This window comes from Ixodes scapularis, unplaced genomic scaffold (genome assembly GCF_016920785.2).
Source record: "Ixodes scapularis isolate PalLabHiFi unplaced genomic scaffold, ASM1692078v2 PGA_scaffold8__174_contigs__length_109621045, whole genome shotgun sequence".
In the NCBI taxonomy this organism is placed as follows: Eukaryota; Metazoa; Arthropoda; class Arachnida; order Ixodida; family Ixodidae; genus Ixodes; species Ixodes scapularis.
Genome location: NW_024609883.1, coordinates 21,865,201 through 21,881,903, shown reverse-complemented (window position 1 = coordinate 21,881,903; position 16,703 = coordinate 21,865,201). Strand labels below are relative to the sequence as shown.

The 16,703-nt window shown below is 46.5% G+C and overlaps 1 protein-coding gene across 1 annotated transcript in view; it reads left to right on the top strand.

The window, feature by feature from the left end:
- LOC8037813 (PDZ domain-containing RING finger protein 4) overlaps nt 1-16,703 on the top strand; it is a 175,285-nt gene that overhangs the window by 117,617 nt on the left and 40,965 nt on the right. The window contains exon 2 of the mRNA XM_029993394.4: nt 8,404-8,591. Coding sequence (XP_029849254.1) covers nt 8,404-8,591 — 188 coding nt within the window. The remainder of the gene's footprint in view (nt 1-8,403; nt 8,592-16,703) is intronic.

Below are 16,703 nucleotides of genomic sequence, written 5' to 3'. Positions count from 1 at the left end.
CCCATTGCCTGTCACAGGTTTTGCATCCTTTATGATACCTTGGCCCGCGTCTAATGCTCTTCGCCTCCCTCAAGCGTTGCACTTCTTCATGAAATTCAGCCCATAAACACATTTTGTATTAAAAGCTTAAGCTGGGTCTTTATTTAAAAAATTAACCGTCGAACGCACACCTGCGTTTTACGAGAAATGCTGCCAACGCTCGTCTTTAATATCCGCCTTCCCCGCATGCGCTGTCGCGTCTTTTCGAAGCTTTTCCTCGTCATGGAGACTGCACAAACTGAGGCGACGGAGCGTCGTGCGACGGGTGTTGGCACGGGCAGGTGATGGGCAAGGGGTAGGCGATGCTTGGCAGCTGGCCAACTCTGCTATTTTTTACAGGACCACGCTTCGCTCCTCTTCACGTGGTTCGGAAATGTGAGTTACCGTCGATTAGCATGCTATTCCGCGTTAATTGCTGGAAATCGTAAATTATTTTGTTCCATATATATATATATCCAAAGACGTTGCTCGAAGCACGGAATTAATCGTGACTTCGCAGTTATAAGCAGCAACGAAAGCAACATACCGCTGTGTATTTTTTTTTTACGAGCGCTGAAGTATGCCTTCACGAAGCGCTTAATGGTGCGTTTGGCAATCCGAAAATCACAAAAAGACGACGTTCATTAGATCCTCTAAATGATAAAATCTGCATGGTAGGTATTTTTCGTTCTTCCTATCATCATATTACACTTTGTTCGCTGGAGGATTGAGTAGACGTAGGACTGAGATAATAGTGGTTTGTCTTTGCCGACGCGTGGAGAAAATTTATTTTTAAATCTTGCGTGAAAAAAGTCAGCGTCGACTGAGTACCGGATAAAAACGTTTTGTATAGCACTGCGTTCAAGTAAGCTGACATTGATTAGAAAATAAGGTCGGCTGGTAGACAGCGCAGCGAAATTTTTCAGTTAGGAGCCGCACCATGGCACCGCTGTTTTGTCACACTCCTCCAGAAGCTAGCGTTGATAAAGTGACTACTCAGGCTACGTTTCTGAGTTAACCCAAATCATCGCTTCAGTTCAAATCTGAAATTGTGATTAGGAACATCTGCCTTCGAGCAATCAGCCTTTAAAAGGAAACGAAATCTAACTGTTCAGCCTGAAGACTAATTTTTCAAGCCTAGCTGGCGAAGGTGTGGTCAGACATTACTGGCTTTAATTGTCTTCTCCAACCGGAACGAGGGCACACTAACAATCAGATATCTGGAGTGTGTCCTTGTTTTGGTGGAACAAGGAAATTGAAGCTCAGGATTCTCTAACCACACCTCTGCCAACAAGAGTTGAAAAATTATAGTGTTTGAAATGAATAGCCAGACTCAGTTACCTTTTAACGGCTGATTGCTCGCAGGCAGATGTTCACTATCACACTTGCAGACTCGGACTGAACCGAGGATTTGGGCGGCCTCAGAAGAGCAGTCTGGGTAGTCATTTTCTCAACGCTAACAATCTCGAAGCGCGCGACAAGTCGGTGGTGCGCGGTGCGACTCCTAGAATAATTTCCCATGGACTTGCTGCGAAGCAGCCGACCTTTGTTTGTAATCAGTCTCAACTTACTTGAGCACAGTGCTGTACAAAAGTTTCGGGCCCTGGCCACCGTCGGCCCAAACTTGTTTGAAACGAGATCAGAAAGTTAGAAACACAGATTTCCTCCCTACGCTGGAAACAACAGCCGCTGCCATCTCAATCTGAAACCACCATACCCTCACACTGCTATGGTGGCATTACAAAGTGCACGTATCGTTGCCTAAATTATCTTCCACAGAACAGAAAAAGAGATTCTAATCTTGCTATGTTGTGGCCGCGTTTTCGCATCGAGCCTAAACGCGCAGATGGGCCCGTAAGCCACTCAAAACAACTCTCGGAAAGAAGATCTAGAGCCGTTGACTCGAACTAATCGCGAAGAGCAAACACTATATCGAACCATTGAACCAGCTCTAAAGGCGAGCTAAAGAAGGTTTCTCAGCGTCGCCTCTCCAAACCCGGAAAACTGAAACCGCACTTAAAGATCGGTCCCCGTGTTCTCTACTTCTTGTTTTCTTTCTTTGCTCCGCCGTTCTCGTTCGAACTCCCAGCACCTTCTAACGCCCAACGCTGGAAAAAACAGGAGGGCTGAGGGCAACGACGCCGTCCTTCGACGATTCACTCACCGCGTCTCCCCTATATACGGGTCTCTGGGAGGCGGTGGAGTCGACAGCATCATAATTCACCGGCAGAGCCATTAGAGCGCAGGCCCTCATTAGCCGCCACCGCCGCCGATGGCAGCCGACGACGCGCTCGCTTCGAGAGGAAGAAATAGAGATCCTAGATTCAAGAGAGGCAGCAGCCCAAACCACGGAAAGCGCTCGCATTTTAATGTCCTATTCCTCCTGCGCCGTAGAGTTACTATAATGTTCTAAAGGAAAAGGTTCGATGCATTTCGGCTACTTCGGAACGGCTGGGCATAAACGCGGAGATAGGTGTTCCTAATGAGAACAGATTGATTGCTGGCGATGCCTTGACATACAGAAAGAAGAAGGAAAACATCACTTGCAAGGTCTGTGTCAAGTGTTCTTTTAGCTTTGTTTTCCGTGAAAACACCGGCATCGCGCGTTGTATATATACACACATATATATAAATTGACCAGCATTCAAGTAACTTCAACTCCTCGCGTCAAAAGGAACACGCCTGAACTATCGTCTGCTTTTGGTTTTCGGATTTTCTGTCGCTTTTTTCTTGGTCTTTCTCCAGGGGTCACCGATGGCAGCGCTTACAATTTGCCGCGTTCTGCTCCCGTCTTTGCCCTCTTACCCTGCGAACCACGTGACGCCGATCGCGCAGTTGGGGACACTCCGAAGCCCGGGCGCACTGGGAAGAAGGAGTGCAGGCGGAGGGCTTAATGGAAGATAACCCTCCTCGATAACGATTGCGTCGTCTCGCTTGTCGACGCCGGAAATCAGGGACAAGTGGACGTCGGCCTCGCCGAGCAGGCCCGGCCGGATCCGTTGTTGTTTCTCGCGCCGGGCCTGCTGGCCGAAAACACTGAACCCGGAGACGAATGGGCGCCCGGCTCGGTTCTTCCTTCCATCGCGCCCTGATTGCGTCTCTTCTTTTTCTCGCGCTTCTTCCCCACGGGAACAGGACGAGAGTCGGACAATCACCGGAGGAAGGATTTGGGATGATAAAAGGAAGCGAGCGCTAAATGCTGGTTCGCTGCGAGAGCCTCGGGTAAAGAGACCTGTTTCCGACGCGCGAGGGCCAATCAGGTTTAAACGGGTCGGGGCGTTCGAGGATGCTCTAATTCGTACACGCTTTAATCGGTTTGGCGAAAGTTATGCTAATCTTCTTTGGCAGCCCTATTCCTTCATTTTCTTACACAAAGGACTGTCGTTTACGACTGAAACAAACGCAGCGCGTCACTTGATATGTTTACGCTTACTGCTTTCTGATCAATTATTGCGAATTCTCATAGGTGGATGCAGCAATTGTATGGGCTGCAATTCGATAATAAAACACTGGGAACTCGTCACGTACTGCGCTTTATGAACTGCGTATGTTTACAAAGGGTTTTAGCACTCAGATCAAAATTAACGCAGCTTTTATTTAGAAAAAAAAGATGCTTTTATTTTAGTGCAAATTTTATACTTAGTTCTAGCCACCTGGATGACGTTTATGATTATTGGTATGCCGCACATGTTGTTTTAGTAGTGCATATGCATTGCGTTCAGCATCTCCCGGAATTGAGTTTGTCGCCTTCGTCCTTTAACACTCGTACAAAGGTTTGTAGAAAGGAGATATGCGGATCGCGTGTCCTCTGGTTTAGCGACTTCCTGAACGCTTGGCTCGAAGTCTCAGAAAGAAAGATCTTCCATGCGTCTTTTCGCAGTCTGCTTCACCTAAAACGTTTTCTAAACTGAGCCATCAGTCTGCGCACTAGAGTGGCGCTGTCTCTTCGGGTTTTATAGAACAGGAATCGAAAAAAGTTTGCTAATGGAGCGGTCGCGTGCTCAAGCCATGTACATAAATATTTTTTTTTAAAGATACCGTATTGGGTACGTGATTTTTTATTTATTTTTCGATGCCCCAAACTTTATTCTGCGAAAACTGTCGTCATGCGTCGCTTTGATTCAAAATAAATAATTATTTTACGCTTTGTTGCCTCGACAATCCAAACATAAATCTTCAAACGTGACATCTAAATCTCTTCCTCAGCGGCGAGAAACGAGTCAGAACCCAATTACAGAGAATTCGACTCGTTCGAAGCTTAAAAGAGAAAATTGCACAAACGAGATTCCCGAATTCCCAAAACCCGACGAAGCGCCCCCGGAGATTGGGAAAGAAAAAGGCTTCCTGAAAAGCGTGCTCCACCGCAAAGTCACCGTTTGTGCGGGAAAGCCGACTTCAATCGGCCCTTCCCGCGTTTCTTTGTTCGCCCTTTTGGCCTCGGGGGAAAGGGTGACGTGCGAGGAAGCCGCCACTCCAGGAACGCGCCATTTCCCAAGTATGCCGACGCAGAACACAAATAGCATCGCGGCGTGTTGTGAAACAGTTCTTCTTTCTTTAGCCGTATGTTTTTTGTTTAAAATTATTTTCTCTCTTTCTGGTAACCGAGTTTATTGATCTGAGGGGATGCCTCGTGCGCTGACAGCATCATCTGTCTCTTTCGCTCCCCCTACCTTTTTTTCAAACTTCTGTTTGCGCACGACTTTTCATCGTTTGATTTATGTTTTTTTTTTTATTTATTTTTTTTAACGGAAAAACACAAAACCAAAGGAAAAGACAAAATGAGTGCTCTCTTGTTTCGGGTTCTTCATTGGCTTCGATCTGCCGCTTTGTTCTTGCTTCGGAGTCCGAGGCTTCGTGATTCTACAATTCTCCGCTCGACCTTTTGGATCGACGAACCCCAGCGACAAAGTGCGTTTTGCTAAAAAAAAGGGGCCATTCTTTGCAACATGGGTGTCGTTATGCGCGTCAATGAAACAGAGTCAAATAAAGCTATTTGTTTTTCACTCGAATACTGCTGAACGCGTTACTCACCTCCGTGTCTCAATACGAAAGTGAAAAAAAAAGAGAGGAGATGAAAACTCCCGGGGATGTGAAAGCGCTGAGCTCTGATTTGAAGATTTGGTTGGGTAGATGTAGAGGGCTACCTGCCTTTGTTTCTGCCCACTGTTTCTCTCCAATCCGAGCGAAGGAGAGCGTCGTCTGCTCTTCGCGTGACGGTTGTTAGGAGGTGCGAACCACTGCACGATGGAGGTGCAACCGACACCGCTGAACGCGCAAATCTTAGACTATAATCGGTGACAGGGTCAGGGTTCGGAGGAAGCTCCTCCCACCTCTTCCTACTTTAGCTGAGCGAACGCCGGAGAGGAGGCGACCTTCTCTTCATCGTTCGCTTTTCTAAAGTGGGAAGAGGTCGGGGGAGCTTCCACTTTACTCTCAACCTTTCACCGACTATAGAAGAAACACTAGCACACAGGTACAGACTAATACTGTAAGGTCACGATTCCTACCTGCGCTTGATTGTTTTAACCGATGAACACATACGCGCTAGCAGACCACGAGCGTCCTGAAGTCGCGCTTTTGGTGCTGCGCGTTTCCATCCATTGTCTCGTAGTGCCGATTGCGCCGTATCATTTGGGTTCACCAGTGTGCGGGGATTCTGCAGCTTCCAACACAGGGCAGACTTCTAATATCTGTCTATACAACGTGCAAGCTAGTCTTCGTTTTGCGCACCTCGTGATATCGTTTGCCAATCAAATGGGATCATATGCTTTTGTTTCCTCCGATGACGACCGATGACGCAAGCGCTTGGCCGCCACGTCATGGTGTGTCTCTTGCACGTGATTTATGTTGCCATTCCATCCGCGTTCGCCCCCTTACGTTGCGATGTGCCAAAGACGCATTTTCGAACGCTTGCTCGCTGCATAGTAGCGCTCTATAGTTGCGTCCAGACTCTAGAGTGTTGGGTAGCCGCCGCTAGGCTAGCGTGCTAGTCTAAACTTGTTTTAGCAGCAAAGCGAGAAGGCGCAAACGATGTGACGTTTGCAGTGGTGGCCGATATTGCTTCGAATCTAACGGCGCAGCGTCATTTCTAGTTTCAACGCTGTAAGGGCGGCCGCTATGTCGCGGATTTCATTATCTACTGAGGAAATTATTAATGACGCCGCGCCCTTGAATTCGAGTCACCATTCGCGGACCTCTCGACTTTTGTGTTTCACGTCGTACGTTGTGAAGCAACCATAGCTTTCTACTTTGTTTCAACTTAGGTCCATCCGCAGCTGACGCTTCGAGCTAATGGAACCAGTCAGGCAACGAAAGAAGCGCGAGTCACTAGGCCTCCCCTGTACATGATTGGTCAGGAGATAATAGAGATTGTACACAAACATCTCAGACACCATGCTGCTGAGCTTCTGACTCTGATTGATCTTATCAGCTAGTTGTGCCGGCTGCAAATTGAATTTAGGTGAAACGAAGTATAGTCGGGTGAACGCAACCACTTTTCTCCTCTCATTTTTCTTCGTACATATAAGTTGTTATTCCGGCAAGTCATATTACGTGGTGACATAAATTATGCAACATACGCGGAGAAGTTTCTCTTGATATAGTCATATATGAAACGTTTATTCTGGAGTGAGAAAAGCCAAATTCTGAAACATAACCAAGGTTCGTGTTCCATTCGTTTCTGATTAAAAGAAACGCAATACTGGGGCAAGTTACTAGCTGGAAAAGATAAAAAGAATAACTAAATCCGTTATTTTTCAAATTGCAAGTAATTTAACAGCTTTTTTAGCCAAGAAAGCTGCTCAAGATGACCTTTTTCTAAAAATGTCTTTTGTTGAGCACTAACGACACTCAAATAATTGCACCGTTCGTGTTCAGATAGCAAGAACAAAAAAAAAAGTTAGGTCCTCACTGATATTCTTTATTGGCGATTATTTCGTCCGTTCTATCTGGCGATTTTGACACATTCGAACCACTCGAACTAATGTTGCTCAAGAGTTTCCAATGTCTCACAAAACGCTGATAAGCTCTCATTCATTCCCGCTAATAATTTCAAATATGTAAGTGGAGTTTCTGCATAAACACGTAAGAAACGGCATCATTCAAACATTATCAAATAGATGCCACAAGCACAAGGAGAATGCACACAAGAGAAGTGCAACTACGTTGTGCTTGTGTGTATTGTGGTACATCTTGCGTGTTATCTCTTCAAAGTATGCTCAAAGATACGCACGGATAGCGCATATTCGGTAGCACTCGTGTGCTACTGAATAGGGTGTTAATGTGATTTATATCAGGCGAAACTGTTGGAGTACGTCGTTCCAGCTGTCCTTTTGTGGAACCATTTTTTTTAATGCTACTGCTTGACTTCAAACAATCAACGCGTGTGCCGGCACCCAAGTTATTCTGTTGCCGGCCCTGCCTCGACGCAAATAATGCCAAGATGTTCCAAATCGCGTGCAAAGGAATCATTACCCTCAAACCCCTCTCTAAAGTCAATGCTTTTTCGGATGTTTTGCTGATTTTTTGTTCAAAACAACGAACAAGAAACTTTAGACGCCATACGCGGGAGCACGACGGTTTAAGTTAAAACGGAAAAAAAAAAATATTTCGGTTATGCGAAAAGCTTGTTTGGCGAAATCCGGAGTATTTAGTGTAGTTTCGGATGTATTTTGTATTTCGGTTGGGACGATAAAAGGTTTTTGTCATATTAGACTACGTTACATGTTGTGTTTCTTGTACATCTCTCTTCTTTATTACTTTTAATTAAATTACCAGTCATCTTTATCTTCAAAGTCCTGTAAGAAACTTAAGGAACAATCGTTACAATTTGTTTAGAAGACATTAAGCAGTAGTTTCGGGTAGTGAATAAGATCATGTTGTCTTACTCATCCCCCCCCCCCCCCCTCCCTCCCGTAAATTTAGCGCGAAAATTGGCGTGATGTGACCTGAAGTCACGTAACCTCATGGCATCACTTAACCCAAGTTCGGAGAAAGTGACATGACGTGGTCAGGTCATGGTGTTGTCTTTGTGTCACGTGGTACCCTGACGTCACGTCAATTTTCCCGCTACATTTATCGGGAAAACGTACAAATGGACGGACGGGCAAATTTCTGGGAAAGCGTTTTCCTCGGATAGCCTCGCGTGCTCCAAGCCTGTCTATATACCAACTCGACTCTGACGTCACGCACAGCGGATACTCGGAAGTTTCATTTTACGAGAATCTCGCTTCTGCGCACGTGCAGAAGCCAAGCTCCCGAAACGCGGGTTTGTTTTTAAACAGCGTGTTGGTGTATAAAGAGACCTTGCGTTGCTAAAGCGACGCGTAGGTGCACGATTGGAAGACATCATCCTGAGAAGTACGCGCTTGCGTTTGCTCGTTTCAGGTGAACGGCCAGGACCTTTCTAGCGCGTCCCACGAGGAGGCGGTGGCGGCGTTCCTGGCCGCCTCGGAGCCCATCGTGGTCGAGGTCCTGCGGAGGGAGCCCCGGGAAGTCAGGGCACGGACGAGCGCCGACGCCTCGGCCCAGACCGACGGATGGTGGACGCCGCCGTGGGCAGACGCCTGCCGAGGGTACGACAACACTACAGAGCACCCCGAATTCTCGGGTCCTTCCGTTATGCTACGGGGCCTGAAACGCGTCTTCGACGGGCGTGTTTAGCGTCCTTTCCCGCTCACGCGTCGAAAGTGCTGACGAAGGGGCAACAGGCGACGTCACAGAAGCCGGGTTGTCACGCTGTCGGATGTTGCGATCCTGGCGGGTGGGGGTACAAGTCCCGGCAGAAAACGTACGCGCGAACGCTAATGTCCCTGTCGCCGCGGAGTTCCGACTCCTGGCTGCCGAACTTTTCGAGGACTGTCAAGCTCGAGAGCGACCTGCAGCAGAGCGGGCGTCTGCCACGTCTACTATCGCTGCTGCGACACGGCCAGAATCGCGGTCGGCAACAACGTGGCACATCTATGACGCCATCGGGCGGTACTCGAGGGACCACCTCTTAGGACGCGGTAAACACATCAGTCGGAAACGTGTTCCGGGCACCATAGGCCTGTCTCTCTCGGCCAGGGGGCGCTGTAGAGTCCACGAGACGCGACCACAAAATAGGTGCCTCCAGTAGTGTCCGCGAGACGTGACCATTTAAAGCTCGCACGAAACGTCGTCCTAGCGTCCCATCATGCAAGGTCCACGGGTGTAGACTAGCGTCTTCCAGCGTTCCCCAGCGTCTGTCCATATGCACCAACAGAGCCTTTCAAAGGACGCGAGGCGACGGACAACGGAAATGCGACCTAAAGGTATCCTATTTTGCTCGCCAGGGGCGCTACTCGAAACTTGAGGGCTACAGGTTTATAGGCCGTAGATTTCCCGGTGTTTATTGATAAGTAGAATGAGCGGATGTATTTGGGTGTCCATTTTTCAAAAGCCGGTGCATATAGGCGATTGGTTTCGTACGGACGTTAAATCAGCTATTCTCAGTGAAAACACTCCCGACAAACTATGGGTTCAGATTTTATTTTACACTTTGCATGTGCTTTTAAACGGTTTTCGTGTGCCATATTGCGACAGTAGTTGAAAACCACGGGCAACGAGCCCGAACACGGTCCAGAGTTCGAATTCTCTTAATCGTGATCATCCAGAGATTTTTTTTTTGCTTTCTTTGTATTTTGCCGCTTTTCTGCTATGTTTAATAATAAATATGTACTTGTTTTCAAGCAGAATATTATAGCAACGAGGAAGGCAGACTGTTCTTACTTCCTCAGCAAAATTCAACTAATACTCTCAGTGTGGGTTCGAGCACTATCGGCCCCCTCTTATCTTAACAAGACAAAGACTTTGTGACAATCCATAGTGACCGATCAGCTGACCTTACTCTCAAACCACTGTCTTCCAAGGTCATTGATTGCATTGATTCGGAACTGGCTCCTTCATTCGAGGGAAGTGTACGCGCCCGGCGAACGTCCAAGACAAGAGGGTTTCGAAAGGAAGAACCCTTTTTTAGAGCAAACATTTTCCGAAATTTGTGATTCTTAACCAATTTTTACTTTCACACCGGCGGATGTTTATCAGTGTTTTTCAATTCAGCCAGGTAAATATCCGGCCCAGTTTACCCAAACAGTGCTTTTTTTTTCTTCTTTTGTCTTCTGCGGTGTGCTTTCCATAACATAGCAGTAAACATATATTCACGATTAGGCCTTCCACCTCTAGGTATGCGGAGGTTGATGATTCGTTAACCTTTGTGTACATGACTCATGTTCAGTAGTACAGGTGGCTTGATATTAGTAGGTATACCACTTCCGGGTCAGTAGCTGTCACACAGTGCTTTGCACGTTCCTCAAAAAGAGGAACGAAAGCTCGTTCTTCGGTCCTTCTGATTTTTTGGAACGCGTTCCTGTTACAAGTTTCTTCTGTGAGAAAGGAACTCGTTCCCGTTACATAAAAATTTTAACGTATCACTACATTAAGTTACTTTTGTATAGTGCTAATTACCGTATTTAGTTAGATCAAACAAAGATTTTTTTTTTACTCAATCTATTTTTCAAGCAGCCATATACGAATTTTAATTCCGCAATTACAGGACATCAGGAGAAGAAAACAAGCGGAAGCAAGGCTTCACTTCTTTATATATTCACCTTTCAAAATCTCAGCGTTTAATCATATTCATGTTTTTGGTGGGAGGTTCAGACGAGCCAAATGTACTGTTAACCCACATTGCATGAGAGTTTCAAAACAATCTCACACGTTTCTATCTAACAAAGTCCCTTGTTCGAACTTAAGAACAGTTGCTTCTCGATGTTGCTGTCCGCAAGACGAGCAAGTGAAGGAAAGGGTAGGGCTTTTGAAAAGTCAGTCTTGAAAACTATCAGTCCTTATACGTGAAAATTGTATTCGTTGTTCAGTTTGAAGGGGAGGGGGAATAAAGGTTGATTTTCGCGTATCATTTAAGCGACCGATATTCAGCATATGAAGGTGCATTTGATGTCTGATGACATGGTCTTTTGTTGTACTTAAGTGTTTTTTTTTTGTATTTTTTTTTTTGTAGAAGTTTAGTGATGATTATAGTCGGCCTTAGATTTCTCATTGTGTGAGGATTCGAGGAAGCAAAGAAATGAGCTGAGTTTGAGACATCCCTCTTTCTCCGACTTTTCCTTCGACTAAAATTGTTTGTTCTTTGTACCGCAGTCACGGGCACTGAGAAAAGAACCAACGTCCACTAGCTCTCTTGCACCCGACTGTTTTCAAGCGAGGACCCCACAAAATGGACCCTAAAAGAAGTAACAAAAAAGTGAACGAATCCTGCTCTTTGTAAAGATATGTTTTTACACTTTCTGGAATATCTCTCTCAGATATAAATTAAGAAATACCCGTTTGGGATGACAAAAAAAAAAAAAAAAGGAACGCCGTTGCCTTTTCCGTTCCCGTAAAAATGCAACGAGTTCCCGTTCCAGATGTACCGATGCAAAAGGGAGCGGCGGTGTTCCTTCGTTCCTTTTAAAAGGAACGCGTTCCAAAAACGCCGTTATGTACAACACTGCTGTCACTCATACAAAAAAAAAAATTTAAACACTTAGTTTAGCATTTGTGGAAACTTTTGTTTTCCTCATCTTTGTTTTACTAAACTAAAGAGCCGGGAAAATAATTCCGATATCTATCGAATAAAACTAGTAGTCGCCTACTTATGAACCGGAAAGAGTCGTGTTTCATTTGCATATATGGTGTAAATAGAGGTGCCTCATTCACATTTCTCCTTAATTACCGGACGCATTTTTTCGCCGCAGTCGCGCAGCCAGCCAGCTGCTACACGTTGGGCAAGTGGAAAATATTAATTTACATGTCCGGAACACGCAGTGTCTTCTTGCATGTAAACAATGACGTCGTCGCGGCTTTCGGTAAGGTTTTTATTTCAAAGGCCCGGACTCTATACCAATCGCAGATCGATCCCACCGAACGTTTTACGCATATGTGACACCGCCACTGCTGTAGTTCCTGGGAGGCAGACGCCAGAGCACGAGACAGCGTTTGTGGCTTCGTGCTCTGCTCGTGCAGACCCTCAGTGGGGTTGTCGCGCGTGCAGAACGACTACAGATCCCACAATGTTCGGTGACAGTGGTTGTGTAATGAAACTGCCTGTGAGATCGGTCTACTGGGTCAAGTCATAGAAATGAGCCAAAAGAAAGTACATTGGCCAATTGACTTTTTTTTTTTTTTAGGGAAACTCCGGCCAAAACTTGAAATGAAATAAAATACTGGTATCGCTGTAGCGACACAAAATACGACCCCAGCGAAAATATTACGTCCGTGGGACGCCGTATTCTCAACTACTGCAGATAATAAAAATGCGACCCGCCGCGGGCCACTGCTCCTTAGCGGGCGGCAAGCGGGTTGCCGATCGCTAAAGCAACATTGGGCCGTGACGTCAGTATCGTTCTCTTTTTTCTCCTCCGATCCCGGCGTTGCGCGGAGTGCGCTTCTTTGAGCCGCTACCACCGCTACTTCGGCTTGGGATTGGCGTGTTTAGCCGTTGCTTTTATCTGTAGCCGTTGTAGCTTCGCTATAGCCTTTTGTTTATTTGCTTGTGAGGACTCCAAGGCTCCTTTTAGCGAGCAACTCGGTGCGCCCAAGACTGCCCAGCTGTTCCTCGAAAGATGCCGAGTGCAACTTGTAGCGCTGTGGGCTGCTCAAACAAACCGCTGCGCAACACGGAGGTGCTTTTTCACAAGTTTCCAACGTACCGGAAATTGGAGAAGGTGTGGGTGAACGCTGGTCGACGAGTGGACTTTGGACGTCGGCTTTTACGCGCCCGAGGGAAAAAGAACGAAAAAAAACAGACGTGTACAGCCCAGCACACGTGTGTTCGGGCGCCGCGGCCCGCGCCGGAGATCCTCAAAGCTTCGTGTCTGGGACTGACCCTCAGCGCGAAAGCGAGAGGGCCCCCAGTACTGTACATACGTCATTTGCAGCGCGGCGTAGAGCAACGCCGCTCCATCCACGGAGCCCCGAGGACAATTTAGGCCTAGCGACGAGTACGGAAGACCGCACACACGGCGGCAGCCGCCGAGCATACGGCACCGAACGAGTTCACTCGTTTTCTAGTCACTAGCGTTTGGGTATACAAGCGACGAGTACGGCATAGCGCACGCACGGCGGCGGCCGCCGAGTACGCCACCGTACGAGTTCACGGGTTTTCCAGTCGCTAGCTTTTTGGTGTACGCGCTAACTCTTGGTACACATGCTGGATAACTACCACGTATACATAATTAAAACAAAATCAGCTTACCTCCTATCTTTTTACGGCTAGCGCAGCAGAGGTAAGTGCGCACGGCCTGCGTACTCGTTGAACGAGAACGATCCTGACGTCATGTTCACATAGCGGCTGATTTCTAGTGTTGCCAAGGCCTCGACCGGCTAATTTCGGTTTTGTTGGCCGCGCCCCAAACAAAACTTTGAGGCGTCAATGTCTTTAAAACAATGCACAATAACGAAAAAAATTACACCTTGCACTTTAGGGACACTGACTGCACTAAAAACTGTCATAACCCCAAAATCGAGAGTATGGACCGGAGTTTCACTTGAAACAATGTTGCATCAAAATTAGGATATATGTTTTGGTTTGCGTACGCGTTCTGTGATGTACTTTATTTTCTTCTAAACATCGCCCGGTCATTGCATTTACGAAACAGATACCACAAAATAAGCTGGAACGGTTCACGAGCTAATTTGGGCGGATTCTTTTCCCAAAGAAAAACAAAGCTGACAAACAGATGCGAACGTTTTATTGAGCTGCTCACCGCTATAGTGCTTCTATTATATCACCACTCAGGGTGTGTTTGTTTTCTAATATTCGTACTTTTGCTTGATCATCCTAAAGTCGCCTTAAATTACATTTTAATTGTTCAAGATCGCTGATCGCCTCTACGTTTTACCCCACCAACTCTTTAACCCTTTCTGGTCCAGTGACTTCTACAGGAATCATAACACATCGTAATATTCTGGTTGTAAACAGCTAAACCGAAACCTATACCGTTCCTGACCAATGAATCCTGGAGTATTGGAGTACTGAACTTGGCCACTAGATGGCGCCACTAGGCGGCCGCTCTCGTTCGGTTGCACATCCATCCACAAGTTTGCGATTGCACGAATTTGGGTCCACGTGGAGAACTTTTCGACTTCACTGCATAGGTAAGCGGCATCGCAGAGATCTGTAAAATTACGAGGATACGTTCAACGCATTGAAGGTAGAGTATATATTATTTTAAATATATTTAAAACAAATATTGCACTACTTAGGCTGCATTGTTTCAATGATTCCTGCAGGAGTCATTGGCCTTCGCCATGCTGGACTCAGCCACGTTTTATGGCTCGGCACCAGGACCCAGTTCGTTGAGGTTTAGCGACAGAAACGTTGAGGACATCTTTACCGCCGACACTTCAGACGATGAGCCAGATGACTCTGAACCCTCAGAAGCACAGGCCTTGTTACGAGATATTCATCATCACTCCGAATCCGACAGCGATGATGAAAATGTCCTTCCAAGCGCTGCTAGCGACGAGCAGAGTGGCCTCAGCGATTCATCCGACTGCTCTCAGAGACCAAGATCAACTCGAGATGTGCGAGTACAGAGGACAGGAAATCACAAGAGGACGAAAACAACATCTACAAGGAAACTAAAAACGAGGGCACGACAATTCTTGTGACAGAAGAGGTCAATCCCTGATGTTGACACTTCGTGGAAAAGTTCACTTCCGGACCCACCAGCCGAGATATTGACTCCCTTTCCGTATTTCAGACAGTTCCTGATCTGGAGATGTTTGAGCACTTGGCAGAGCAGACTAACCTCTACTCCGTGCAGAAGAGTGGGAAGTCTACCAACACAGACGCAGATAAGATGGAGCAGTTTGTCGGGATATTTTTGATGACAGGACTGATTCCATCCCCGCAGTAGTAGCAGTACCACTTCTATTGGAATGAGAAGCTGCCTTTTACACCGGTGTCTCAGACGATGTCAAAGAACAGGCTCAAACAGCTCCGAAGGTATTTCCACGCTGTAGACAACAGCAAGATCTTGCCAAAAAGTGACCCGGGCTTTGACAGTCTTTTCAAGCTGCGTCCTTTTCTGGATGCACTGCAGGAAAAATGCTTGGCTGTGGCACCAGAAGAAGCGCAAAGTGTTGATGAGCAGACGGCACCATTCAAGGGAAGATCAAGCCTTCGCCAGTACATAAAAAATAAACCCCATAAGTGGGGTTTTAAGATTTTTGTTCGGGCTGGTATTTCAGGTATTGTATACCAGTTTGCGGTGTACACTGGAGCAGACACCCTGAAAAAAAGCCTCGACTACCAGCTCGGCTTTGGTGGCAATATCGTCATGGCATTATGTGATGGCTTGCCTAACGCCAGCAACTTTAAGGTGACCTTTGATAACTGGTTTTGTTCTATTGAGCTTATCGGAGCTTTGAAGAGAAGAGGAATCTTTTCCTTTGTACAATCCGTGCCAATCGAATGAGGAACTGCGTTTTGGAGTCCGAAAAAGACCTCCGAAAGAGAGGAAGAGGCTCGTTCGACTGTAAAGTCGAAAACTGTGAGAATGTTGTTGTGGTTCGATGGCTGGACAATAAAGCTGTCCAGCTTGCATCCTCCTACACAGCAGTTGAGCCGGAAGATCAAGTCAAAAGGTGGAGTGCTTTGGAAAAGAAGCACATCCTGGTTGCTCGCCCAGCGATTGTGAAAACCTACAACGAAACAATGGGGGGCGTTGACCTTGCAGATCAGCTGATCGAATACTACAGGATACCAACACGTTTCTCAATATGGTACATAAAGCTGTTTGTGCATTTCCTCAACTTGATTGCTGTCAACTCGTGGCTCCTCTACAGGCGACACGCGCAGCAACTTTAGCTCTTAAAGCAAATGACACGGTTTGAGTTCATATTGGATGTGTCAGATGCTCTTCGACGATCAGGCAAGACAGATACAAGGAAAAGAGGAAGGCCTGCCAGCAGTCCTTGGGAACTTTCCAAAAAAAACAAAAACGGGACGACCAGGAAACCAGGTATGACGAAATAGGGCACTGGCCAGAGTTCCAGAAACAAAAGCAGCGCTGCAAAAACCGCATCTCCTCCTACACGAAGTGGAGCTGCACAAAATGCAACGTCAGGCTCTGCCTCAGCAACAACAAGAACTGCTTCGTCGACTTTCACAAGAAGTAGACTACTCGAAGTTGACCAAAACCGGCCAACGATTCCTATGGGAGTCCTTTCTTTGCAACCTTTCTTAGCAAAAATATCGCAAAATAATGCATGAATAATTTTTTCCTTATTTTTCGCCTTTTTTGTACACAGAAATGCACAAATAAAAATTATGTCGTGTGAATTTGAAAATTTGGGCCAGAAAGGGTTAAGGGGAACATAAACAGAGGTCAAACCGTTTCAAGTATACTTCGGAACGCCCTTAAAACACCGTTCACACGTATCATGGTCAAACCCAAACGTGTCTCAATAATTTCCGCGTGAGATGAAAAAAAATCTTCCCGGACGACGAGGCAGGTTTGATTTGTTACAGGTACCGCCCTTGTGATTCCACTAAAGAATCTCGCATGACTTTACACCTGTCACCTAAAGTCAAGTCGCCCAGACAAAGAGAACCCGTGTTTCGAAGCTCCAAGCACCTGCAACCTATCCGCAAAATACGTTTA